The following is a 26,324-nucleotide window of genomic DNA, read 5'->3' as shown; positions in this document are numbered from 1 at the left end:
CGCCTGTCCATGTTATTCTTTGGCATCATGCCCACATAGGCGTTTTTGAGCTGCAAATGGCATAGGCGTTTTTGAGCTGTAAAAAAAAAACCAGGACCAGTGCGTTCTGTGGCTCCAGCAATAGTGCTGTAAAAACGCCAGACATTAAAAAACGCTCAAAAACGCTCAAAAACGCGCACAAACGCTTTTTTTTTTTTTTTTTACAAAATAAACATGGACAGGCGTTTTTAAGCTGTAAAAAGGCTAACAACAGTGGCTGTAAAAACGCCAGTGGAAATGAAGCCTTATACTGCTAACTGATTGGTTGCTAGAGGTTACAGCACATGATTTCTTCTCATTGGTTTCTTGCTAGAGATTGCTGTACAGTGATACTGCTCACTGATCGGTTGCTAGAGGATACAGCACATGATTTGTTCTTGTTGATTGGTTGCTAGAGATTGCTGTACAGTAATACTGCTCACTGATTAGTTGCTAGAGGTTACAGCACATGATTTCTTCTTGTTGATTACTTGCTAGAGATTGCTGTACAGTAATACTGCTCACTGATCGGTTGCTAGAGGTTACAACACATGATTTCTTCTTGTTGATTGCTTGCTAGAGATTACTGTACAGTGATACTGCTCACTGATCGGTTGCTAGAGGTTACAGCACACATTACGGCTCACTGATTAATTGCTAGAGGTTACAGCACATGATTTCTTCTTGTTGATTGCTTGCTAGAGATTACTGTGCAGTGATACTGCTCACTGATTGGTTGCTAGAGGTTACAGCACATCATCTCCTCACTGCAGAGGGACATGATATACATATGAATTTTCCGCCTTTATTTACATATAAATGCCGCCGGCCTCAGCTCTTTACATATGAATCCTGTCGCTATTTACATAGGAATGCTCCCGTTGTTTACATATGAATGACGGTTATTTACATGTAAACACAGGGTCTGCAGGTGAGTCATCTGTACACAACAATAGGGCAGAGCCGGGCAGCATTAGTAGCAGCACTTCACACTGAGATATCAGGACACAGCACAGGACTCAAACCTCAAGGGACAAGGGAATTTAAACTGGGATAGTTGGCAAGCATGAGGCAGCTGCTTTGCGCCCCACAACAATGACAGGGCCCAGGGCAGCTGCCCCCTTTTGCCCTGCCTTAAAGACGGCCCTGCCCAGCATTGTCACCCTGATGGTGGAGACTACAAGAGGCTGCTTCAGTACATTGGGTGCAGAGGTGGTCCACTGTTGTCACCATCTGGATATGCCATGCAGCCATTGCTAGAGTGCAGGAATACAGGAAGTGACTGGAAAAAAGGCTGCAGGAGATCAGCAACACTGTAATGCAACACAGGAGGAAAAACAGGTTTTGTTAAACTATGTTAATGTAAAGGTGGCGTTTTTAAAGTATATCTAGCACACAACGGGGCAGATCCTCAAAGAAATTACGCCGGCGTATCTCTTGATACGCCGGCGTAATTTAAAATTTTGCGCGTCGTATCTTTGTTTTGGTATCCACCAAACAAGATACGACGGCATCTGTGTTAGATCCGACAGGCGTACGCCTTAGTACGCCGTCGGATCTATGATGCAATTTTCCGGTGGCCGCTGGGTGGCGTTCACGTCGTAATCCGCGTCGAGTATGCAAATTAGCTTTTTCCGACGATCCACGAACGTACGAGCGGCCGGCGCATTCTTTTACTTTGTTTCCGTTCGGCTTTTTCCGGCGTATAGTTAAAGCTGCTATCTGGTGGCGTACTCAATGTTAAGTATGGCCGTCCTTTCCGCGTATAATTTTGAAAATTTTACGTTGTTTGCGTAAGTCGTCTGTGAATGGGGCTGGACGCCATTTACGTTCACGACGAAAACAATGACGTCCTTGCGACGTCATTTGGAGCAATGCACCCTGGGAGTTTTGACGGACAGGGCATGCGCAGTTCGTTCGGCGCAGGGACGCGCTTCATTTAAATGAAACACGCCCCCCTACTCGCCGCATTTCAATTCCGTGCCCTTATGCCGCGTGAAATACACTACCCTGCCGTAACTTACGGCGCAAATTCTTTCAGGATTCAAACATTTGCAAGTAAGTTACAGCGACGTAGCGTATCTCACATACGCTGCGCCCATGCAAATGTATGAGGATCTGCCCCAACACCTTTATTTTTTTATTTTTAAGATTTATTTTTTTATTGTAATATAAATGTGTTTATATTTCTGTGTCTCATGTGCGGCGCTCGTCCTTTCTCTTTGTTTCAGGAAACTGATAAAGTCTTGGTAATCATGGGGCCGTCCTCTGCATTCCTTCTGGCCCTAATCGGTGAGTAGAAACCATTTATATTATTTAGGCCGGGTTCACACTGGTGTGACACGACACTAGTACTACTTTGGATCCGGCTTTGCCCTGCGACTTGAAGTCAGAGACGCGTCCGATTTCAATGAACGGGGATCCGACTTGGATCCCCGCCAATGCCAGGCACTGCGTTTGGTATGAATCTTGAGGGGGAACTCCACGCCAAATTTTAAATAAAAACCGTCATGGGTTCCCCCTCCAAGAGCATACCAGGCCCTTGGGTCTGGTATGGATTTTAAGGGGAAACCCCATGCCGAAAAAACAGCGTTGGGTTCCCTCTAAAATCCAAACCAGACCCTTATCCAAGCACGCAGCCCAGCCGGTCAGGAAAGGGGGTGGGGGACGAGCGAGAGCCCCCCCTCCTGAACCGTACCAGGCCACATGCCCTCAACATGGAGGGGCGCCCTGCGGCCCCCCCTCCCCAAAGCACCCTGTCCCCATGTTGATGAGGACAAGGGCCTCTTCCCGACAACCCTGGCCGTTGGTTGTTGGGGTCTGCGGGTGAGGGGGCTTATCGCAATCCGGGAGCCCCCTTTAATAAGGGGGCTTCCAGATCCATCCCCCCACCCTATGGGTACCCCTACCCATTCACCTGGGGGGAAAAAAGTCTCAATAAAAAAAAACACACTACAAAGGTTTTTAAAGTAATTTATTAGGCAGCTCGGGGGGTCTTCTTCTGACTTCAGGGGTCTCTTCCGACTTCTCCGGCCTCTTCTCCCACTCTCCAGTGTCTTCTCCGTACTCTCCGATTCTTCTCTCGCTCTCCGGTGCCTTCTGCCTGGCTCTTTTACTAGCGGTGGCTCCTTCATCTTCTTCCCACTTCTCTTCTTCCGATGTTGACGCAACGCTCTCTCCCGCTGTAATGCTGTGTGAGGCACGCCCCATGCCTTATATAGGCATGGGGCGTGGTCGCCGGATGATGTCACCTGGTGACCCGCCCCTTATGACGTCACCCGGTGACCCCGACCCTTATGACGTTACCACCAAGGTGCAGGAGAGAGGGTGCGGCGCTCCTGCGCCCACTATGGACGCACCGCCACTGAGTAAGAGTAATACATTTCCCCCAGTATTGGGGTTACTGGATGTAATAAAGCATCCTCCCTAGCTTTGGGATTATTTGCGAGTAATAAACACCCCCCCCAACCATTGGGGTCTGTAGGTATATGTAATAATTCCCCCCCCCCCCAACAATTGGGGTCTGTAGGTATATGTAATAATCCCCCCCCCCACCAGAGTCAGTGGGATTAATAAAAGCCCTCCCCTTTTGAAATTGGAATTATTTGGAGTGATAACCGAACCCCCCCGAATTAGGTTCAGTGGGAGTAATAATTGACCCACCCAGGCATTGGGGTCAGTGAAAGTAATAAAAGCCCCCCTCCCCCCATTTCCCTGGCACTGGGATCATTGGGAGCCAAGAAAGACCCCCTCTCCTTATGGTGTTAGTGTTTACGTTTTTTTGCGTTCGCTACGTCGCTGCTAGTCTAGTTTCCCGTCGCAAAGTTAGTCGTCGTTTTAGGTGCCCTAACTTTACACAGCACACTTATGTGCTGTATAAAGTATGGCCGTCGTTCCCGCGTCGAATTTTAAAAAATTCTTGCGTAAGACGTCCGGGAATACGGAAGTACGCTACGCACGTCGCCGTTTTCGAAAAAATGACGTCACTTCGCGCAAAGCACGGCGGGAAATTCAAAAGGGAGCATGCGCAGTAGGTCCGGCACGTGAGCGCGCCTAATTTAAATTGCACACGCCCCTTTGAATTATGCGGCCATCACCCTGGAGGCTGCCGGCGTAAGTTTTCACGCAAGTGCTTGGTGAATCAGGCACTTGCGCTGAAAACTTGCGGCGGTGTAACGTATCTACGATACGTTACGCCGCCGCACTTCTACGTGAATCTGGCCCTTATTTTGGAGATTTCATAACCCTTCCTGTTGAGTCCTCAGTACCCGGAGTGCAGGGAAATCTCCCCGATGGGACATGGATGGCAAAAAAAAAAAAAAAAAAAGCTTTTAACCTTCACCTGTCCTATATAAAATGTAAAAAAAAGTTCTAGAAATTGTTTTGTAAACGTTTTAACCCGCTTGACGACCAATGGCACGGCTGGGCAGATCGTCATATAAAAGATGCGGCATTTGCGCAAACCAATCAATAAATAATTATTGCGATTTTTTTTTTTTTTTATATAGAAGTATACGTATATCTATTTTTTGGGGGATATTTATTATAGCAAAAAGTTAAAAAATGTTTTTTCAAAATTGTCGCTGTATTTTTGTTCATAGCGCAAAAAATAAAAACCGCAGAGGTGACCAAATACCACCAAAAGAAAGCTCTATTTTTTTGGGGAAAAAAGGACGTCAATTTTGTTTGGGTGCCACGTCGCACGATCGCGCAATCGTCAGTTAAAACGAAGCAGTGCCGAATCGCAAAAAGTGCTCTGGTCTAAAGTGGTTAAAGAATTTGGGGCCAGATTCACGTAGGTGAACGGCGACCGTAATGTATCAAAGATACGTTACACCGCCGCAAGTTTTCATCGCAAGTGCCTGATTCACAGAGCACTTGCAATGAAAACCTACGCCGGCGGCCTCCGGCGCAAGGCGGGCCAATTCAAATGGGCGTGTGCCATTTAAATTAGGCGCGCTCCCGCGCCGGACCTACTGCGCATGCTCAGTTTCGCAAATTCCCGTCGTGCTTTGCGCGCCGTGACGTCATTTTTTCGAACGGCGACGCGCGTAGCGTACTTCCGTATTCCCGGACGTGTTACGCAAACGACGTTAAATTTTTAATTTAGACGCGGGAACGACGGCCATACTTTAAACAGCAATGCGATTGCTGAGTAAAGTTAGGGCAGGTCAAACGACGACTAACTTTGCGACGGGAAACTAGACTAGCAGCGACGTAGCGAACGCGAAAATCCGTCGGGATTCGCCGTAACTCCTAATTTGCATACCCGACGCTGGTTTACGACGCGAACTCCCCCCAGCGGCGGCCGCGGTATTGCATCCTAAGATCCGACAGTGTAAAACAATTACACCTGAGGGATCTTAGGGATATCTATGCGTAACTGATTCTATGAATCAGCCGCATAGATAGAAACAGAGATACAACAGAGTATCTCTTTGGTGAATCTGGCCCATATTTTTTTAGTTACAAGAATAAATGAAAATATTATTTAACTGATTAATACATCTCTTTTTTGTTTTCTAGGTGTCACCTTCATACTAACACATGGTCTACTACCAGGTAAGCATACAAATGAAAATCTTTCTATAGAAGGAGGACGGTGGTGTAACCCAGGGGCGGACATACCATGGTACAGACTGTGCAGCTTTACAAGGGCCCTCTGTGACTCTGGGGGGGGGGGGGTCCATTTATACCCTAGGTGGGTGGGGGCTCACTTCTGTCTAGATGTCAATAGGCACACAGAGATTGGGTGTTTTTAATTGGCCAGTAGTTGAATGGGGGGGGGCTTCAAAAAATGGGCCACTTGGCGATAATGTCTGCCACTGGGTGTAACATTAAGGTAAGACCCAGGAATTTTGGGGCCTCTTACATACATAGCTTCAGGCATGGGCCCCCTGGAGCAGAGAACCAGGGGGGGAGGGCTGCTGCCTGAAATTGAGAAGCAGGGGGGCTGCCGCAAATTGAGAAGCTGGGGGGGGGGGGCTTTAAAAAAAAACAAAGAAATATAGAAAAATATATATATTAAAAAAATTATAACAAAAAAAGGGGGGTAGCCATCCGGGGCCCTCTGAGCCCTTTAATAAAAAAATATAAAATATATATATATATATATATATATATATATATATATATATATATATATATATATATATATAATATATATATATATATATATATATATATATAAATAAACATTTATAAAAAAATACATAAAAAAAAGGGGGTTGCCATCCTGGGCCCTGGGGACCTCTGGGCCTTTTAATAAAAATAAAATAAAAAAATATAAACAAAAATAAAAAAATAAACATGTATTCAAAAAAGAAAAGGGGGGGGGGGTTTGCCACATGGGGCCTTGGGGACCTCTGGGCCATTTAATAAAAATAAAATAACCAAAAATATAAACAAAAAAAATAAAATAAACATGTATAAAAAAAAGGGGGGGTTTGCCACATGGGGCCCTGGGGACCTCTGAGCCCTTTAATAAAAAACTATATATATATATATATATATATATATATATATATATATATATATATATATTATATATATATATATACTTTTTTTGTTTTTTTTTATAGAAAAATAAATAAAAAAGGGGGTTGCCATCCGGGACCCTGGGGAGCAGCCGCAATCCCAACCCTTGCGCCGCTCTCTTGCTTCTGGATAGGCCCTCAGACAGCCTAGCAGCCAGATGTGCCCTGGATAGGCCTCAGGCTCTGGCCTAGCAGCCCGGGGCAGTACAACACCCGTCTACCCAGACAGCCATCCAGGTGACACAGAACCCCGATCACCTGACTCCACCCAAATAGGCTCTCCCAACAGGCCAAGGGATTCAAGAAAACCCCTGCCCATTGGCTGAGATACCCCATATACTCCTAATCTATCCTTGCAATGCCCTTGTCTTATCTAATGTTGCCAGGTACCCGGCCACCCAGCGACAGAAAAGAGAAGTGCAGCAATTCCAGAATTGGGACGAAGTCAGTTGACTCCCTAGCAATTGGCCAAGGCAACTATCAATTGGCAAATACATTTAAGAGTAACCCTGACTAAATATCAGGGTGCTACATCACACACACATACACACAAAAAAATGTACAAATACAAAGAACTCGCCTATAGACCCTTTTTTTGGTTCAGTCAATAGCTCAACCCTTACCATACTGACATCTAGAGGACTTTTCTGGGTACTGCAGCTTTGGGTTTAGGAAGGCTCTCTTCTATATGTGTGTCTATTTCCAAACTTTATCTTGCTGGTCCAAAATATCTTTATTAATATGTTTTATATTGTTTGACATTTTCAGTTTCTGACAGTGAGTGCCCACGGAATCAAGAATATGATGAGTGTAGAAGTGCCTGTTACTCTCCATGCGGCAAAAGGAACCCAGACCTGAAGTGCACCGACGAGTGTATCACTGGATGTTTCTGTAAGCCTGGATTCATGTTTCTGGAGGGGAGTAAGAAGACCAAATGTGTCCCCTGCAAGCCAACCCCTACAGGTGAATTAGAATTTATTTTATTTGGTTCACTTGAGCAACCGGATTGTATGTTCTGCGTGGCCGATGCAATCTGGGTGCTCGGTTGTAAGGCATTGTCTCTTATCCATATTTTTTATAAATACATCTTTTATAGGTACTGTTCATGTAGCTGAACACTAGAGGGAGTGTGTCTGCTCAAGCTTTTAAAGCTGGGCGGCCTTTCCAATTCAGGCAGAGTATATTTATAGTGAGACAGAGGGACGCTCCCTGTGTGGCTCATTCCCCCAGAAGACGTCACTGCTGATGAAACGTGTAGGGGCGTGGCTACTCTGGGCGTCTGTCTGCATTAGCCATCAAGCACCAGCTAGTGCTCCCTGCTCTACACTATCAGCTTGCTGATCTACCCTGCTGTGAAGCTGGTCAGTGTACCCTGTAAGCTTTCAATAAACTTTAAGGCTTATTATGGACTACACAATAGAGATTTGTATTTCTTTCCTGGCATTCCATTGGGATTGACTGGAGTGATGACCATTGTTTTCCTTGCTGACCACCCAGCCTGTGTTAACATCTTATGAGCTTTCGGCCATTAAAACCTTTGGCCCATCTTTTCTGGTAAGAGGCATGATGATTATTCCTAGACGGGGGTGGATCTCATTACACCTGAGTTGGGAGAACACATGCTAATGGTCTTTGTTCCCACTATGGACTTCACAATTTCCATTTAATTGCTTGTTTGCACATCTTATGAGCTTTCGGCCATTAAAACCTTTGGCCCATCTTTTCTGGTAAGAGGCATGATGATTATTCCTAGCCGGGGGTAGATCTCTTTACCCCTGAGTTGGAAGAACACGTGCTAATGGTCTTTGTTCCCACTATGGACTTCACAATTTCCATTTAATTGCTTGTTTGCACATTGGCTGAGATACCCCATATACTCCTAATCTATCCTTGCAATGCCCTTGTCTTATCTAATGTTGCCAGGTACCCGGCCACCCAGCGACAGAAAAGAGAAGTGCAGCAATTCCAGAATTAGGACGAAGTCAGTTGACTCCCTAGCAATTGGCCAAGGCAACTATCAATTGGCAAATAAATTTAAGAGTAACCCTGACTAAATATCAGGGTGCTACATCACACACACATACACAAAAAAAAATGTACAAATACAAAGAACTCGCCTATAGACCCTTTTTTTGGCTCAATCAATAGCTCAACCCTTACCATACTGACATCTAGAGGACTTTTCTGGGTACTGCAGCCTTGGGATCAGGAAGGCTCTCTTCTATATGTGTTTCTATTTCCAAACTTTATCTTGCTGGTCCAAAATATCTTTATTAATATGTTTTATATTGTTTGACATTTTCAGTCCCTGGCAGTCAGTGCCCACCGGATCAAGAATATAATGGGTGTAGAAGTGCCTGTTACTCTCCATGCGGCATAAGGAACCCAGACCTGTTCTGCACCGACGAGTGTATTGCTGGATGTTTCTGTAAGCCTGGATTCATGTTTCTGGAGGGGAGTAAGAAGACCAAATGTGTCCCCTGCGACCCAACCCCTACAGGTGAATTAGAATTTATTTTATTTGGTTCACTTGAGCAACCCGATTGTATGTTCTGCGTGGCCGATGCAATCTGGGTGCTCGGTTGTAAGGCATTGTCTCTTATCCATAAGGGAGCAAGATCATTTTTTTTTATAAATACATCTCTTATAGGTACTGTTCATGTAGCTGAACACTAGAGGGAGTGTGTCTGCTCAAGCTTTTAAAGCTGGGCGGCCTTTCCAATTCAGGCAGAGTATATTTATAGTGAGACAGAGGGACGCTGCCTGTGTGGCTCATTCCCCCAGAAGACGTCAGTACTACGAAACATGTAGGGGGGGGCTACATATATATATATATTTAATCCCCAGGGACAGGAAGGCTCCCCTTTATTGTATGTTTCTTTCAAATGTTTAAAATATAATATATTGCGCTAAACTCTAACAATGTCGAATGGTGATATATAAATATGAATTTAAATATAAATTCTCCGTGACTAGTAATAATTAAGGCAGCCAACACACCAATGGATAAAGGATAAAAAGTAGAAAAGAAAAAATGCAGCGCCAAATCAATATTTTAAAGTGATAAATAATCCACCTATCAGGGTGGTTCACATATGTAATGTAGTCACCTTGTGGGGTGAATCTCACATCCAATCCCAAGTGTGGGTATTACTAACCCTGTGCAAAGAAAAATGGTCATAAATTCCCAAAAAAAGTATATAAATGATGATATTGTGAATCAAAACAATAGAGTGGAAAAAAATTTAAATCAAGAAACAAGTGAACCTGTGCTGAAACAGATACGTAAAGTCCCAAATGTGTATGAGGATGATCTTTAAAGCGGTGGTTCACCCTAAAAACTACTTTTTTTTATTACACTGCCCCCCCACATTACAATCCGATTAAGGCTCTTATTATTTGTTTCATGCTGTACATACCTTAGTTCAGCATATTCACCCGTGCATCCGGGTTGCGAGTCCCGCGGGAGTGGGCGTTCCTCACATGTGTGTGATTGACGTTTTGCCCAAAAACGAGCACCCACCCCGTCGCGTAAGCCGCGTCACAATTGGCGAAAGGAGCCGAACGGCGATGCGCATGCGCAGTAGAGCGCCGACTCGCCGTTCGGCTCCTTTCGCCAACCGTGACACGGCTTACGCGACGGGGGGGAGCTCGTTTTTGGGCAAAACGTCAATCACCAGCATGTGAGGAACGCCCACTCCCGCGGGACTCGCAACCCGGATGCACGGGTGAAGATTCTGTACTAAGGTATGTACAGCAGGAAAAAAATAATAAGAGCCTTAATCGGATTGTAATGTGGGGGGGCAGTGGAATAAGAAAAAGTAGTTTTTAGGGTGAACCACCCCTTTAAATTCTCATGGATGTATAAAGGTACATTTTCCCCTCTGTCAGACACACCATATCTCCTGGCGGATGTTCTTTGGCATATAAGTAAGGTTAAATTACTCTTACCAGCTAATGTTGACCCACAGCTCACCGTACGGTGGGTGGATCCCAAAGGCTTGTCTGGGCCGAACGCCCTCCTTGGACACCGTCGTGGATACAATTCCTTTTAGTGATGTTCCAGGTGAAGACCAACGTGTGCTGGTGAAGATAGCCACAGGAATCTCCAATAGGGTGGTATATGGGGAAGCTCCAAAAAATCTCCAATTCAGAAGGAGAGAGAAAAAAAAGAGGAAACACCTCCTCATGGTGTAAAAACGTTTTTAATTTAAAATCACAAAGGCAAAAACAAAAATGATTGCACTTCAAAGGTAAAAAATGCAAACATGGGTACATATCTTCTTCTACTCTTTCAAATGTTTATTTTGAGGTCCACAATATCATTATTAATACTTTTTTTTATTGTTTGACATTTTCAGTTCCTGACGCTGAGTGCCCACCCGATCAAGAATATGATGAGTGTAGAAGTGCCTGTTACTCTCCATGTGGCCAAAGGCGCCCAGACCTGTTCTGCACCCAGCAATGTATCACTGGATGTTTCTGTAAGCCTGGATTCACGTTTCTGGAGGGGAGTAAGAAGACCAAATGTGTCCCCTGCAACCCAATCCTTAAAGGATAAAGTGCTGACCCCCCCTATGAGAACATGAATATTACAGAAAGCTAAGATAAAGACAGACTCTGATAGTTGTAGTAGTTGCATTAATATATATATATATATATATATATATATATATATATATATATATATATATATATAGATATAGATATAGATATATCTACACATTATAAATATATATATATTTCCTTCTTAGACAATGGTCACAGGAATAAGGGTCCGCTCTATTCCTGTTCTGAAGGCAGCTCATAATTTCTGATTTACCCTTTAGTTATCATTTAAACTCCAAAAGTCAATTACCACTGGAAAATATGTGATCATGTTTCATATTGTTCTGTATCAATAGAAATTGGGCTTTCATCACAAATGGTTCTGTACTGTCAAACATCAATAAAGTTTTAACATATACAGCATGTTTACATGGTCCTACTATATGTATAAATGTGAGTTAGGAAAATTAGATTGTAAACTCCTTTGGGGGCAGGGACTGATGTGATTTATAATATAAAGGTTGCATAAAATGACAGTGTTTATATAAGTACCAATAAAAAAAAAGTGTGTGTGTACACAAAAAAAAAAATTATATTGTTGTGCTGTGACTGAACAGCAGGGGGCAGCATAGATATAGGAAACTTGTAACTAAATATAACAGATACATCTTAATTGCAACTTTGTAACTTTTCATTGATTTTATATTCTAATCTAAACAATCATCTGGTTTCCCCAGGAAGTTTGTGTTTTGTTAAAATCAAATATTTTCACATACACATCTCCGTGTCACTTTATATTCCTCATGAAAAATATTGCATTAAATGACAGCACTGTACCAATAAAAAAAGTGCATGTGTGTGTGTGTATATATATATATATATATATATATATATATATATATATATATATATATATATATATATATATAGTATGTATATACACACACATTTTTTTTATATATTGTTGTACTGTGACTGAAAAGCAGGGGGCGGCATAGATATAGGAAACTTGTAACTAAATGTAACAGATACAAAGATACAATTAAGCAGATACAGACTGTTGTCATTTTGTTTTGTTAATAAAATCCAATATTCTCACTCACACATCTCCGTGTCACTTTATATTCCTCCATGAAATACAACTCCATGTCATATAAATCAAATCTTCACTAGGGATGAGCCGAACACCCCCCTGTTCGGTTCGCACCAGAACCTTTGAACGCGCGAACATTTAGAACCCTATTGACGTCAATGGGACTCGAACGTTCGAATTCAAAAGTGCTCATTTTAAAGCCTAATATGCAAGTTATTGTTGTAAAACAGGTTTGAGAACCCAGGTCTTGCCCCAGGGAACATGTATCAATGGGAAAAAGAGTTTAAAAAACGGTCGTTTTTTCTGGAGCAGCGATTTTAATGATGCTTAAAGTGAAAAAAAAATTGAAAAAATCCTTTAAATATCGTACCTGCTGGGTGTCTATAGTAGTGGCACGTGTTTAGAACTGTCCCTGTACAACATGAGATTACTATAAGAAAAAAGTAATTTTAAACTGCCTGCAGCTTTAATGTAATGTCTGGTCCCTGCAATATGGATGAAAATCATTGAGATAAATAGCATGGGTTTCCCCGTCCCCCTCCCCCAGGTCATTACAAGCCCCTTTGGCCCTATATACTTTAAACACCAGTATACAGGCGGTGCAAACAAGACAGGGACTGTAGGTTTGTAGTTAAGTAGAATCTGTTTGTAACTTTGAACTGGTACTTTTTTTAAAGTGTAGCTCCAGCCAAAAAAATCTATTTTTAAGCTTTTCTGAAAACATAGAGAAGGGTTATCATCCCTGTAAACATTTGTTTTGCTGTCTGTGTGCATCTGTTCAGAAGATTGCAATTCACTTTCTGTCCCAATGACAAATGATTTTTTGAAAACAAATTTTTTTTTGTGAAACAAGGATTGGTGATAAAGCATCAGTGGACAGGAGACACCTCTTACAGAAGAGAATTTCCCTTCCTAGGGGTAGATTTCCTCTCACTTCCTGTTGTCTCCTTCCGTTTGCAAATTGGAGTCTTTTGTAAGTTGGATGTTTGAAAGTAGGGGCCTGCCGTATATACTCTGCAGAAATTTGGGCCCTAGGTGTTGGTGTTGCCACAACACTGTAAGCCCTCACAGTTAGTCTTGGTGGAACGCCCTGCTGTGTGAACTATTATTTCAAGAATTGTAATTACATGCCATTGTTGAACAGTGGTAGAAAAATTGGGCCTTTGGTGCTGGCGCTGGTGCCACAACACTGTAAGTCCTCACAGTTACTCTTGGTGGGCGCAGGAATGGGCCCTGCTGTGAATTAATTGGATTGAGAATTGTAATTACACGCCCCTGTTAAACTGGGGCAGAAAAATTAGGCCTTAGGCACTGGTGCTGGTGGCACAACACTGCAACCCCTCACAGATACTCTAGTTGGAGCGCAGGAATGAGCCCGCTGCAAAGTATTGCATCAAAAATTGTAATTACACGCCCCTGTTAAACAGGGGCAGCAAAAAATTGGGCCTTAGGCACTGGTGGCGGTGCCCAGAACCAAACATGTTCTTACAAGCTATCAGCATGATCATTGAGGAGGAAAAGGATAGTCACTCAGCATAACAGGATAGTCACTCAGCATCAGCATAGGCAGTCTTGAAGGGATCTGACATTAAAAAAAAAATATTCAGTTACATCAGCATCAGGTGCTTGGTAGCTGGTGGTAATCCAAGCCTGATTCATTTTTATGAAGGTCAGTCGATCGACTGAGTCGGTGGAGAGGCGCACCCTGTGATCGGTTACAAAGCCTCCAGCACCACTGAATGTGCGTTTCGGAAAGAACACTGGATGCAGGACAGGCCAGTAGCTCAATTGCATACTGTGCAAGCTCTGATCTTGCCCCTAGGTATTCCCGCACCATGTAAAACCGACACTGGCGATGGTTGCTGCAAACGGTCAGACCTTGGGGCTGTGGACTAAAAAATTGTCTGAACGCATCGGTCAGACGGCCACCTTCTCCACTGAAACCTCAACAACACGTTGTCCAGGACCAGGACTTTGTAACCTCCCAGTCTCTGTGAACGCGTTGCACAGACCTTTCTGCAAGGCCTCCCGAAGATGTTTCATCTTCTGCTCCCTCCGCAACCTTACTCTTGTAACGTAGATCAAGGAGGGTTGCCAGCCAGTAATGATCCCTCTCCTTGATAGCACGAATACGGGGATCCTTCCGCAGGCTTTGCAGGATCAGGGAGGCCATACAGCGTAGGTTTGCTGAGGCATTCGGTGCGGAGTCCTCTGGGTCACTGAGGACGACAGGATCCGCAGCCACCTCATCCCAGCCCTGTACAAGTCCATGGGTTTCTTGGGACTGTAATTGATCTCTTGAAGACTGCTGCTGATGCTGAGAGCTAGGCTTCACCTCCATGCTGACACAATCCTCCTCCTCCTCCTCTTCCTGTGTGATAGGCGGGCAAGCAAGAACACTGTCTGGATAAAGAGGGCCTTGAGAGGTAAGGAAGTCCTCCTCTTCCTCCCTCTGTTCTGCCTCAAGGGCCCTGTCCATTATTCCATGCAGCGTGTGCTCCAACAGGTGAATAAGAGGGACAGTGTCACTGATGCATGCACTGTCACTGCTCACCATCCTCGTGGCCTCTTCAAATGGTGACAGGACAGTGCATGCATCCCTGATCATGGCCCATTGGCATGGGGAAAAAAAAAAACAAGCTCCCCTGACCCTGTCCTGCTGCCATATTGGCATAGATACTCATTGATGGCCCTCTGCTGTGTGTGCAGCTGCTGCAGCATGGCCAACGTAGAGTTCCACCTGGTGGGCATGTCACAGATTAGGCGGTTCTTGGACAGGTTGTATTCCTTTTGGAGGTCTGCCAGCCGAGCACTGGCATTATATGACTGTCGGAAATGCACACAGAGTTTCCTGGCCTGCTTCAGGACATGCTGTAAGCCTGGGTACCTGCCCAAGAACCGCTGCACCACCAAGTTAAAGACATGAGCAAAACAGGGCACATGGGTCAGTTGTCCCTGTCGCAGGGCAGAGAGGAGGTTGGTGCCATTGTGGCAAACCACCATTCTTGGCTTAAGCTGGCGTGGCGTCAACCACCTCTGAGCCTGCCTCTGCAGAGCTGACAGAACCTCTGGCCCAGTGTGGCTCCTGTCCCCCAAGCACACCAGCTCAAGCACCGCATGGCATCTCTTTGCCTGCATACCTGCGTAGCCCCTTGAACGCCTACGGAGCACTGCTGGTTCCGAGAACACACCCGCCAGTCCGCCACGCCACCTCACAAACCACCCCTCTTCCTAGGCGATAGGTATCGGTAATTGGTATCAGCAGGTACCTGAGGTAAAGTACCAGTACTCGTACTCGGTGTTGAAAAAAGTGGCATTGGTGCATCCCTAGTTCTAATTATAGAGTTGAGTGTTCGGTGCCCCGTGCTTCCTTATTAGCATTCTATATTTGGATCTTTGATGCCAATGTGATATTATGTAAGTTTTACATTCATACAAATCCCAAATACAAGAAGAGAACTGGAAACTAATTACTGTGCTGCACCCATCTCCTGTATGGTCACACCCATCTCCTGTATGGTCACACCCATCTCCTGTATGGTCACGCCTCCACCCCTCATCCTATATATTCCCAAACCCGGCCATACCTGATACAGGACCCGCCGACTACTACTACCCCACACAGGTCAGTGCCACAGCCAGATATTCCCTCATTTTCCTAACTACTGACTCATCAACTTATTATTTATGAGATATATTTATCTAAGTGTTATTTTACAGCTTTATTTGTATCCTATGTTTTTTTTTTAACATCTTAATGCAAGTTTTGCAATATCTCCGAATCTGCAGATGTTATTAAAATAATGCCCGTTGAGCCGGCCTTGTTTAGGCACTTCCTGAGGCACTTCCTGTTATGGGGGTGACAACGCTCTGTCCCTGGCTCCCGCGTTGTCACATGGGCTTATGGTGGAGACCACAAGAGGCTTTTTCTACACACATTACACAGACATGGTCCACTGTGGTCACCACCAGGATACCCGCCCTGAGAAATACCATTTGGCCATTGTCAGGGTGCGTGTAGGCAGGAAGTGGTTGCAAAGAGACCAGTTGCGGCTGCTCCATAAGGGGTGCAGTGGTTCCGCCCCCCCCTAATCAATGTGCCCAGCCGCCCAACCCCTAATCTCCTCCCAGGGCGCCGGACACATGGATTCCAATGTTGTTTTTTTCTTTTTTGAAGCACATGATTAAAGCCAGAGGCTCTAATTGGCTTAATAAAAGGGTAGGCTCGGGGCGCAGAGCACTGCGCCCCGAGCCCACCCAGTTGTGCGACATTAGCGAATAAATTTTCGCTAATGTCTTTCTGCTTCTCCTCCTGGCCAATCAGGAAGTGGGTCCTGAACATTCCGGCCAATCGGGTCTCAGAACCCACTTCCTGTTTGCATAGACATGCACAGCACCCCCAAGCCCAAACACATATGCATGTGTGTGCATGTGTATATACTGACAATGTCAGTAGGGCAATGGACGGTGTCAGTAGGGCAGGGATTGGTGTCAGTAAAGCAGTGGTTTGGCAGGGCCGGGACAAGGGGTGGGCAGGAGGGACGGCTGCCCCTGGTACAATGGTTTATTGCAGGGATCGGGGGAACCCAGACCCTAACCCTAAGGCAGGGTTCTCCAAACTTTTCAAACAAAGGGCCACTTTATTGCCCTTCATACTTTAGGAGGGCCGGATTGGGGCCAGCAAGGAAAGAAAATGTTACGGTTCAGTGAGAACAAATATGACCTCAGGGTTGGTGGTCAATAGGAAGAGGAGTATTCCCCCTATTAGTAGGAGGAGTAGTATCCCATCATTGGTATCAGTGGATAATATTGTGCCCCATTGTTGGTGTCAATGGGAGGAATAGTGCCTCATGTCAGTGGGAGGAATTTTGCCCCAAGAGCCAGATAAAGGCTAGCAAAGGGCCACATCTGGCCCTCGGGCCGCAGTTTGGAGACCCCTGCCCTAAGGGAAAGGGGGCGCAGTTTGGCATCTTTGCCCTGGGTGCTGGATGACCTTGTCCCTCCACTGGTGGTTGGTGTCAGTCGTTTTTATTTTTATTATTTTATATTTTTTACAATTTTTTTTTAATTATTATTATTATTCTTTTTTTATAATTTTTTTTAGAAGCCCCCTTAGGGGGCTTTGGTGAAATATCTGGGAATCTATACAGGGCGAATCTGTGCCACAGGGGGTGATTAGGGTGTGCCCAGGCACACCTGGCATACCATGTGCGCACGCCTATGCCTGTTTGGCTGAGAGGAGAAGCAACAGCCCCCCGGCTCTTCCCTCTGGGCAGCTTCCAGCAGCCCTACCCCAAACCTAGCACCACCACCTCCTAAGGTATGGCCCCCTTCCAGTCTGACCCCCCTGGGTGGGGGGGAGGGGTTGCTAGTGCAAGTGAGGGGGGCAGGGGCAGCTTCTAGGAGCCAGCACCACCTCCAATCACCGACGTACCGTCCGTCTCCCGCGGGGGGGGGGGGGTTGGCGGTTGTGCGAGTGAGGGGGGCAGGTTTGTTTGCCCCCCCAAATATTGAGCACCAGCCGCCACTGAAAGAGATCTGCAATACTGTAATGTAACACAGGATTACAATCATGTTGTATATTGTTATATGGATGTTCATATACATGTCTGCGTCTCATCTGTAGGACTCGTCCTTTCCCTTTGTTTAAACAATTGATAAAGTTTTGATAATTATGGGGCCGTCCTCTGGATTCCTTCTGGTACTGATTGGTGAGTAGAAATCATTTACAAAGTCTGATTTATAGTGGAGTCGGCTCAGTATATCCTCAGCCTGCGATCCGAGGTGTCATTAATCACCATATATATTACACAATAATCCACTGTGTGTGATATACGATGCGTGATCAGAGTATATAATATAGTAAAATCTTCTCTTTAGACCAGGGGCCCCAAACATAAACCAAGGGCCATTTCACTGTCTAGCAAACTGTTTTCGAGGCCGTGGACAATAGAGGGAAAAAACCCCCCCCGGCATCAGAGGGTAGTTGGAGTAAAACGATCACATCTGAGGTCCAAGTGGTGCCCCAGCATTGGTGTCAATGGAAGAAATAAATACCCCCTCCCCAGCACTGAGATCAGTGGAAATAATTAAAGTTCCTCTGTTATTAGTGTCAGTGGGAGTAATAAAATCCCCTCTCAGCATTCTGGAATAAAATCTCACCCCCCAGCAGTGGGGTCAGTGGGAGCAATACCCCCCCCCCACTAGCATTGAGAACAGTGAGAGTATTGACCCCCCCCCCCCCCAGCATTGGGGTCAGTGGGATTAATAAACACCACCCCAGCATTGAAAACCTTGAAAGTATTGACCCCCCCCAGCATTGGGGTCAGTGGGCATGATAACCCCCCCCCCATTGGGGTCAGTGGGAGTAATAACCTCTACCCCGCAGCATTGGGGTCAATGGGAGTAATAACCTCCACCAGCATTGAGAACAGTGGGAGTATTGCCCCCCCAGCATTAGGGTCAGTGGCAGTAATTAATCCTCCAGCATTCGGAGTATTAGGGTCAGTAGGAGTAATAAAATCTCCCCCCCTCAGCATTGGGGTCAGTGGAAGTAATAAACACCACACCAGCATTGGGGTCAGTGGGAGTAATAACCCTCCCACCCCCCAGAATTGGGGTCAGTGGGAGTAATAACCCCCCTAGCTTTGGGGTCAGTAGAAGTAATAACCCCCTACCCCCCAGAATTGGGGTCAGTGGAAGTAATAACCCCCTACCCCCCAGAATTGGGGTCAGTGGGAGTAATAACCCCCTAGCATTGGGGTCAGTGGGAGTAATAACCCTCCCACCCCCCAGAATCGGGGTCAGTGGGAGTAATAACCCCCCTAGCTTTGGGGTCAGTAGAAGTAATAACCCCCTACCCCCCAGAATTGGGGGTCAGTGGGAGTAATAACCCCCTAGCATTGGGGTCAGTGGGAGTAATAACCCTCCCACCCCCCAGAATTGGGGTCAGTGGGAGTAATAACCCCCCAAGCATTGGGGTCAGTGGGAGTAATAACCCCCCACCCCCCAGAATTGGGGTCAGTGGAAGTAATAACCCCCTACCCCCCAGAATTGGGGTCAGTGGGAGTAATAACCCCCTAGCATTGGGGTCATGGGGAGTAATAACCCTCCCACTCCCAGAATTGGGGTCAGTGGGAGTAATAACCCCCTAGCATTGGGGTCAGGGGGAGTAATAACCCTCCCACCCCCAGAATTGGGGTTAGTGGGAGTAATCAAAGTCCCTCTGTCATTTGTGTCAGTGAAATTAATAATTATTAATAATTGCCCTCTCCCCCAGTATTGGGGGTCAGTCGAAGTAATAAAATACCCCCCCCCCCGGCATTGGGGTGATAGGGGTTATAACTCTCCCCTAATCCATACACAATATAAATAGGGTTTAAAATTGTAAAAAAAGTAAAAAAACAAACCAAAATTTTTTTATAGTTAGAAGAATAAAAGAACACATTGATTTATTTAATTGTTTCATAAATTACTTTTTATTTTTCAGGTGTCACCTTCATGCTATTATATGCTGCACCAGGTATGTACAGTATAAACATGAGTTCCCTCCATAGAAGGAGCTGATAGTGTGACTGGGGGGCAACATCCCCCTAAATCCCCCCCCCCCCCACTTCCCTTCTAGAATAATACTGAACCTCCTGAGGGTGCGCAAATCCCCCCTTCCAACACAAATTCTCTCTCCCAAATTCCTTGTGGTGCCCCCCCACCTCACATGACACCACAGTGCCCCAGGGCAGTTGTCCCTCCTGGCCACCCCTTGTCCCGGCTCTGTGTATGTTTATTTCCAAAGTGTATCTTGCTGGTCCAAAATATCATTATTAATGCTTTTTTTTTTCTTTCTTCATTTTAACATTTTCAGTCCCTGACACTGAGTGCCCACCGGATCAAGTATATGAACCTTGTGGAAGTCCCTGTTCCATCAATTGCGGCCAAAGGGAAGAATCCCAGGCATGCCTTGATATGTGCGTGATTGGCTGTGTCTGTAAGCCTGGGTTCAAGTTTCAGAAGGGGAGTAATAAAACCCACTGTGTCCCCTGCACCTCAACCCATACAGGTTAAAGTGCTGACCCTCCCTCCATCCAGAAGATTACAGAGAAGATTACAGGAAGATAAGAAGAAGAACCTGCAATGCAGAAGACTACAGGAAGATAAAGAGAGACACTCTGGTACTAGTAGTAGATGCAATAATAAAAAAATACATGTATATATATACCGGTATTAATAATCTAATATTAAATAATATTAAATAATAATATATATAAATATATATATATATATATATATATATATATATATATATATATATATATATATATATATATATATAATATATATATACCGTATTTAATATTATAGATATTTATTATTATTTCATATTATATTATTAATATATATATATTTTTTTTTATTATATATATTTTTTTGTGTATAGACATTTTATATATATATATATATATATATATATATATATATATATATATATATATATATATATATATAAAAATGTCTATACACAAAAAAATATATATAATAAAAAAAATGTATATATACATATTAATAATATAATATGAAATAATAAAAAATATCTATAATAATAAATATCTATAATATTAAATACGGTATATATATATATATATATATATATATATATATATATATATATATATATATATATATATATATATATATATATATATATATATATATATATAAAAAATATATATATATAAAAAATATATATATATATAAAATGTCTATACACAAAAAAATATATATAATAAAAAAAATGTATATATATATATATATATATATATAAATAATATAATATGAAATAATAATAAATATCTATAATAATAAATATCTATAATATTAAATACGGTATATATATATATATATATATATATATATATATATATATATATAAATAAATATCTATATATATATATATATATATATATATATATATATATATATATATATATATATATATATATATATATAATGTCTATACACAAAAAATATATATAATAAAAAAAATGTATATATATATTAATAATATAATGGTATAAAATAATACATTTTAATATACAAAAAAAAATATATACAGTTCCTTGCAAAAAGTATTCAAACCCCTTGAAATTTTCCACATTTTGTCATGTTACAACCAAAAACATAAATGTATTTTATTGGGATTTAAAAAATGGCTGCTCAAATACTGTGCGACTTAGAAAGTTGCAACAACCACCATTTTATTCTCTAGGATCTTTGCTAAATAAAACATATATAATGTTTGGGGGGCGTTCTAAGTAATTTTCCTGCAAAATAAATGATAATTTTTACACGTAGGAGAGAGAAGTATCAGAATTGGTTTGGGAGGCAAGTGGTTAAAGATGTTTGTTTATTTTTTACTATGTTTCACTGTGTTTTATTTTTATTTTTTACACTTTGTTTTGGGCAAAAGTCAATAAAATGTTAAAGGGGCTAAAGGTAAAAAAATGTTTTCCCAAACAGCTTCCTTTACCTTAGTGCAGTCCTCCTTCACTTACCTCATCCTTCCATTTTGCTTTTAAATGTCCTTATTTCTTCTGAGAAATCCTCACTTCCTGTTCTTCTGTCTGTAACTCCACACAGTAATGTGAGGCTTTCTCCCTGGTGTGGAGTGTCGTGCTCGCCCCCTCCCTTGGACTACGGGAGAGTCAGGACGCCCACTAACCCACAGCTCCTTTCTCTATCTGCAATGTAGAGAGTGTGCTGACTCTCCTGTAGTCCAAGGGAGGGGGCGAGCACGACACTTCACACCAGGGAGAAAGCCTTGCATTACTGTGTGGAGTTACAGACAGAAGAACAGGAAGTGAGGATTTCTCAGAAGAAATAAGGACATTTAAAAGCAAAATGGAAGGATGAGGTAAGTGAAGGAGGATGGCACTGAGGTAAAGGAAGATATTTGGGATTTTTTTTTTTTACCTTTACAACCCCTTTAAGATATACACAGTGGCCCGGATTCACATACATCGGCACATATTTATGCCGCCGTAGCGTATCTTCTTTACGCTATGCCGATGCAGCGCAGAGAAGCAAGCACCGAATTCACAAAGCACTTGCCATCAAATCTGCCCTGTGTTTCTTAGGCGTAAGTCGTCGTAAGTGGAAGTGGGCGTGAGCCATGCAAATGAGGCGTGACCCCATGCAAATGATGGGCCGAGCGCCATAAAGATACGAATAACGAACGGCGCATGCGCAGTCCCGTGGACGCATCCCACTGCACATGCTCAGAATCACGTCGGAACTACTCCCTAAGATACGACGGATCACTGCCACTGACGTGAACGTAACCTACGCCTAGTCATATTCACGTACAACGTAAACGACGTAAGATACGACGGCTTGTGTTCCCTGGTCCATACCTTTGCATGGGTTGCGCCTCCTATATGGGGAATAACTTTACGCCGGACGTATGACTTACGCAAACCGCGTATATTATATTATTATATTATTATATTATGCGCCGGGCGCAAGTACGTTTGTGAATCGACGCATCTCCCTCATTTTCATATTTGAATAGGAAATCAATGGGAGCGCCACTTGCGTTCAGCGTAAATATGCGCCGCGTAGACAAGTTACGTCGGCGGGATTAAGCCTGTTTTTAGGCGCATCTTAGTTTGTGGGTACGGCGCACAGATACGACGGCGCATATTTGCACTTACGCGGCGTATCTGGAGATACGTCGGCGCAAGTGCTTTGTGAATCCGGAACAGTATCTGTTCATTGTTAGTAGTACTGCGATTGGACAGCAGGGGGCAATAGATATGGGAAACTTGTAACAGATACAAAGTAACAACTAAGCACATGCATATAAAATCAATCATCTGGTTGCCCGGGGAAGCTGTTTGTGTTTTGATAATTAAATCTAATATTCTCAATCACACATCTCCGTGTCATTTTATATTCCTCCATGAAATGCACCTCCATGTCATATAAATCAAATATTCACCAACATAATAAACCGTAAAGAGGGAGAGAGTGAGACGGTGATACGTGATCATGGGGGGGGGGGGGGGGGGGGATTTATAATTTGTATGAAACAAAGTCTGTTTTTTATTGGAACCTCCTCACCATTGATTCATAACACTTTCCATGACATCGATTCCATTCCTATAATACAATGTAAAGGGATATATGAGGAATTGCAATTGTTTTACCATCACCTAATCACTAATCACATAAACCCCCTTCGTGCCCAGGCGAAATTTCAGCTTCCGGCACTGCGTCGCTTTAACTGACAATTGCGCGGTCGTGCGACGTGGCTCCCAAACAAAATTGACGTCCTTTTTTCCCCACAAATAGAGCTTTCTTTTGGTGGTATTTGATCACCTCTGCGGTTTTTATTTTTTGCGCTATAAACAAAAAAAGAGTGACAATTTAAAAAATATATATATATTTTTTACTTGTTGCTATAATAAATATCCCAATTTTTTTTTTTTTTAAAACTATTTTTTTTCTCAGTTAAGGCCGATACGTATTTTGACGTATTTTTGTAAAAAAAAAAAAATCGCAATAAGCGACTGGTTTGCGCAAAAGTTATATCGCCTACAAAATGGGGAACAGAATTATGATTTTTTTTTATTATTATTTTTTTTACTAGTAATGGCGGCGATCTGCGATTTTTATTGGGACTGCGATATTGCGGCGGACGTATCGGACACTTTTGACACAAATTTGGGACCATTCACATTTATACAGCGATCAGTGCTATAAAAATGCACTAATTACTGTATAAATGTGACTGGCAGGGAAGGGGTTAACACTAGGGGGTGAGGAAGGGGTTAAATGTGTATCCTGGGTGTGTTCTAACTGTGTGGGGGGAGGGGACTGACTGGGGGAGGTGACCGATGCTGTGTCCCTATGTACAAGGGACACAGATCGGTCTCATCTCCTCTGACAGCACGTGGAGCTCTGTGTTTACACCCCATCATTACACACAGAGCTCCACGTCACTGCTGTGTTCCCGACGATCGCGTGTACCCGGCGGACATCGCGGCCGCCAGGCACACGCATCGGCTTCCCAGCGATGCGCCGGGACAGTGTTTACCCCGCTGCGTGCCCCCCAGAGGCGCGCGCGGGTAATGCTTTTAAAAAGACGTCCAAAGACGTCCACCCGGCACTTGAGAGGCGCGCTGTTGACGTCTTTTGTCAATAGCGCGGGTCTCAAGTGGTTAAAGTGGGCCTGTCATCGGAAATGCTTTTCATGTCAAGTGCGGCGCGCTAAATAAGCACTTATTACCTCTCAGAGGTCGCCCTTTACTCCCTGGCTCGATATGCCTGCCTGCTTAGAGATGACCAGAGGTGTGCGCAGCCTATTGCATTAGGGTATGCACCTCAAAGCTCCAACACATATGCATTTGTGACATATTAACCACTTAAGACTAAGGATGAGCTCCGGCGTGTTCGCATTGAACACGTGTGGAGCCCGCCAGGAAGTCGGCACCCGCGCTGCGCTAATCACAGCCAGGCAGACATTTCCCGATGCTCGGGTGAAGAGATCGGGAAATGTCTGCCTGGCTGTGATTAGCGCAGCGCGGGTGCCGACTTCCTGGCGGGCTCCACACGTGTTCACTGCGAACACGCCGGAGCTCATCCTTACTTAAGACCCCCTTTATAAATGTTTCTATGGCTACGACTCAAACACAGAGATGCTTCAATAAGAAGTCTTCATTAGTGTCCCCCATCAGAGTACCCCTCAGCAGTTGTCCCCCATCAGAGTCCCCCTCAGCAGGTGTCCCCATCAGAGTCCCCCTCAGCAGGTGTCCCCCATCAGAGCCACCCCCCCAGCAGGTGTCCCCCCTCAGAGCCCCCCCCCCAGCAGGTGTCTCCCATCAGAGTCCCCCCCAGCAGTTGTCCCCCATCAGAGTCCCCGCAGCAGGTGTCCCCCATCAGAGTCCCCACAGCAGGTGTCCCCATCAGAGTCCCCCCCCAGCAGGTGTCTCCCATCAGAGTCCCCCCCAGCAGTTGTCCCCCATCAGAGACCCCCCAGCAGGTGTCCCCCATCAGAGCCCCCCCCCCCCCCCCAGCAGGTGTCTCCCATCAGAGTCCCCCCCCAGCAGGTGTCTCCCATCAGAGTCCCCCCAGCAGTTGTCCCCCATCAGAGTCCCCGCAGCAGTTGTCCCCCATCAGAGTCCCCGCAGCAGGTGTCCCCCATCAGAGTCCCCGCAGCAGGTGTCCCCCATCAGAGCCCCCCCCCAGCAGGTGTCTCCCATCAGAGTCCCCCCCAGCAGGTGTCTCCCATCAGAGTCCCCCCAGCAGTTGTCCCCCATTAGAGTCCCCCCCCAGCAGGTGTCCCCCATCAGAGCCCCCCCAGCAGGTGTCCCCCATCAGAGCCCCCCCCCCAGCAGGTGTCCCCCATCAGAGCACCCCCACATCAGGTGTCTCCATAGATCAGTACTTGTCCAATAGATCCCTGTAGCTCGGGTGCGCTGGGAGCAGAAGCACATTACAGGGGCGGGGCATACGTGGCATCTTTGGTTACTTGGAGGGTGGCACTCGGAGAGCATTTCTGGGAGTGCACGGGATGATTGGCAGCAGCTCCGGCCAACCCAGAAGCCTCTCATCACACCACCTATGGGAGAAGAGCCGACACACGCAGAGGGGGCGGGGCAGACAGGAGACTGCTCCATGCACACCGGACAGAATTAATTAGTGGAGCCTAGTACCGGAACGTGTTCCTGTACTAGGCTCCGCTGTGGTACCCAGCCCGAATTCCGGGGACAGCGGGAGGTATGCGCTCTTGTCAGTTGTCAGCGGAGAGAGCAAGCGGGATGGGGAACCGCATGCCCTCTGCCTCTGGACACAGACAAGGAGGAGGGAGGGGAGCACTTTGGAGCTTCGGCGCCCCCACCTCTGCAGCGCCTGGGTGCGAAGCACCCCGTGCACCCTGCCTAGGATCGGCCCTGCTCCTCTCCTGCCAGCAAGAACTGCACTCTGTTGCAGAGCTGTGTACATTTTAGGACTGGATGGACAGAATACAAATCCTTTTGACCTCAGCATATTTATACTTAGATATACTGGGCTGGATTCAAGAAGCAAATTGCGCCTGTGTAACCATAGTTACACAGCGCAATTGCTTACTTGCC

General features: G+C 44.7%; 1 protein-coding gene and 1 long non-coding RNA gene across 6 annotated transcripts in view; both read left to right on the top strand.

The window, feature by feature from the left end:
* LOC120916274 (von Willebrand factor-like) overlaps window positions 1-11,161 on the top strand; it is a 74,231-nt gene extending 63,070 nt beyond the window's left edge. For 2 of the 5 annotated variants that reach the window (XM_040327152.1, XM_040327151.1), the window contains exons 2-6: window positions 2,250-2,310; window positions 5,545-5,580; window positions 7,323-7,517; window positions 8,860-9,054; window positions 10,916-11,161. In XM_040327152.1, the coding sequence (XP_040183086.1) occupies window positions 2,250-2,310; window positions 5,545-5,580; window positions 7,323-7,517; window positions 8,860-9,054; window positions 10,916-11,115 (687 nt within the window). In that variant the 3' untranslated portion in view covers window positions 11,116-11,161. The remainder of the gene's footprint in view (window positions 1-2,249; window positions 2,311-5,544; window positions 5,581-7,322; window positions 7,518-8,859; window positions 9,055-10,915) is intronic. The other 3 variants (XM_040327150.1, XM_040327149.1, XM_040327153.1) reach the window with 2 other exon arrangements.
* A 4,363-nt stretch (window positions 11,162-15,524) lies between these two features.
* On the top strand, window positions 15,525-20,299 carry LOC120915970. Its single transcript, XR_005743923.1, has 4 exons — window positions 15,525-15,820; window positions 17,822-17,906; window positions 19,685-19,717; window positions 20,057-20,299. It is a non-coding gene; the product is annotated as an uncharacterized LOC120915970 (long non-coding RNA).
* Window positions 20,300-26,324: the final 6,025 nt, after the last annotated feature.

Source organism: Rana temporaria, chromosome 10 (assembly GCF_905171775.1).
Source record: "Rana temporaria chromosome 10, aRanTem1.1, whole genome shotgun sequence".
NCBI lineage: Eukaryota > Metazoa > Chordata > Amphibia > Anura > Ranidae > Rana > Rana temporaria.
Note: the sequence above shows the minus strand (reverse complement) of the source record. Positions and strands in the feature narration are given on the sequence as shown.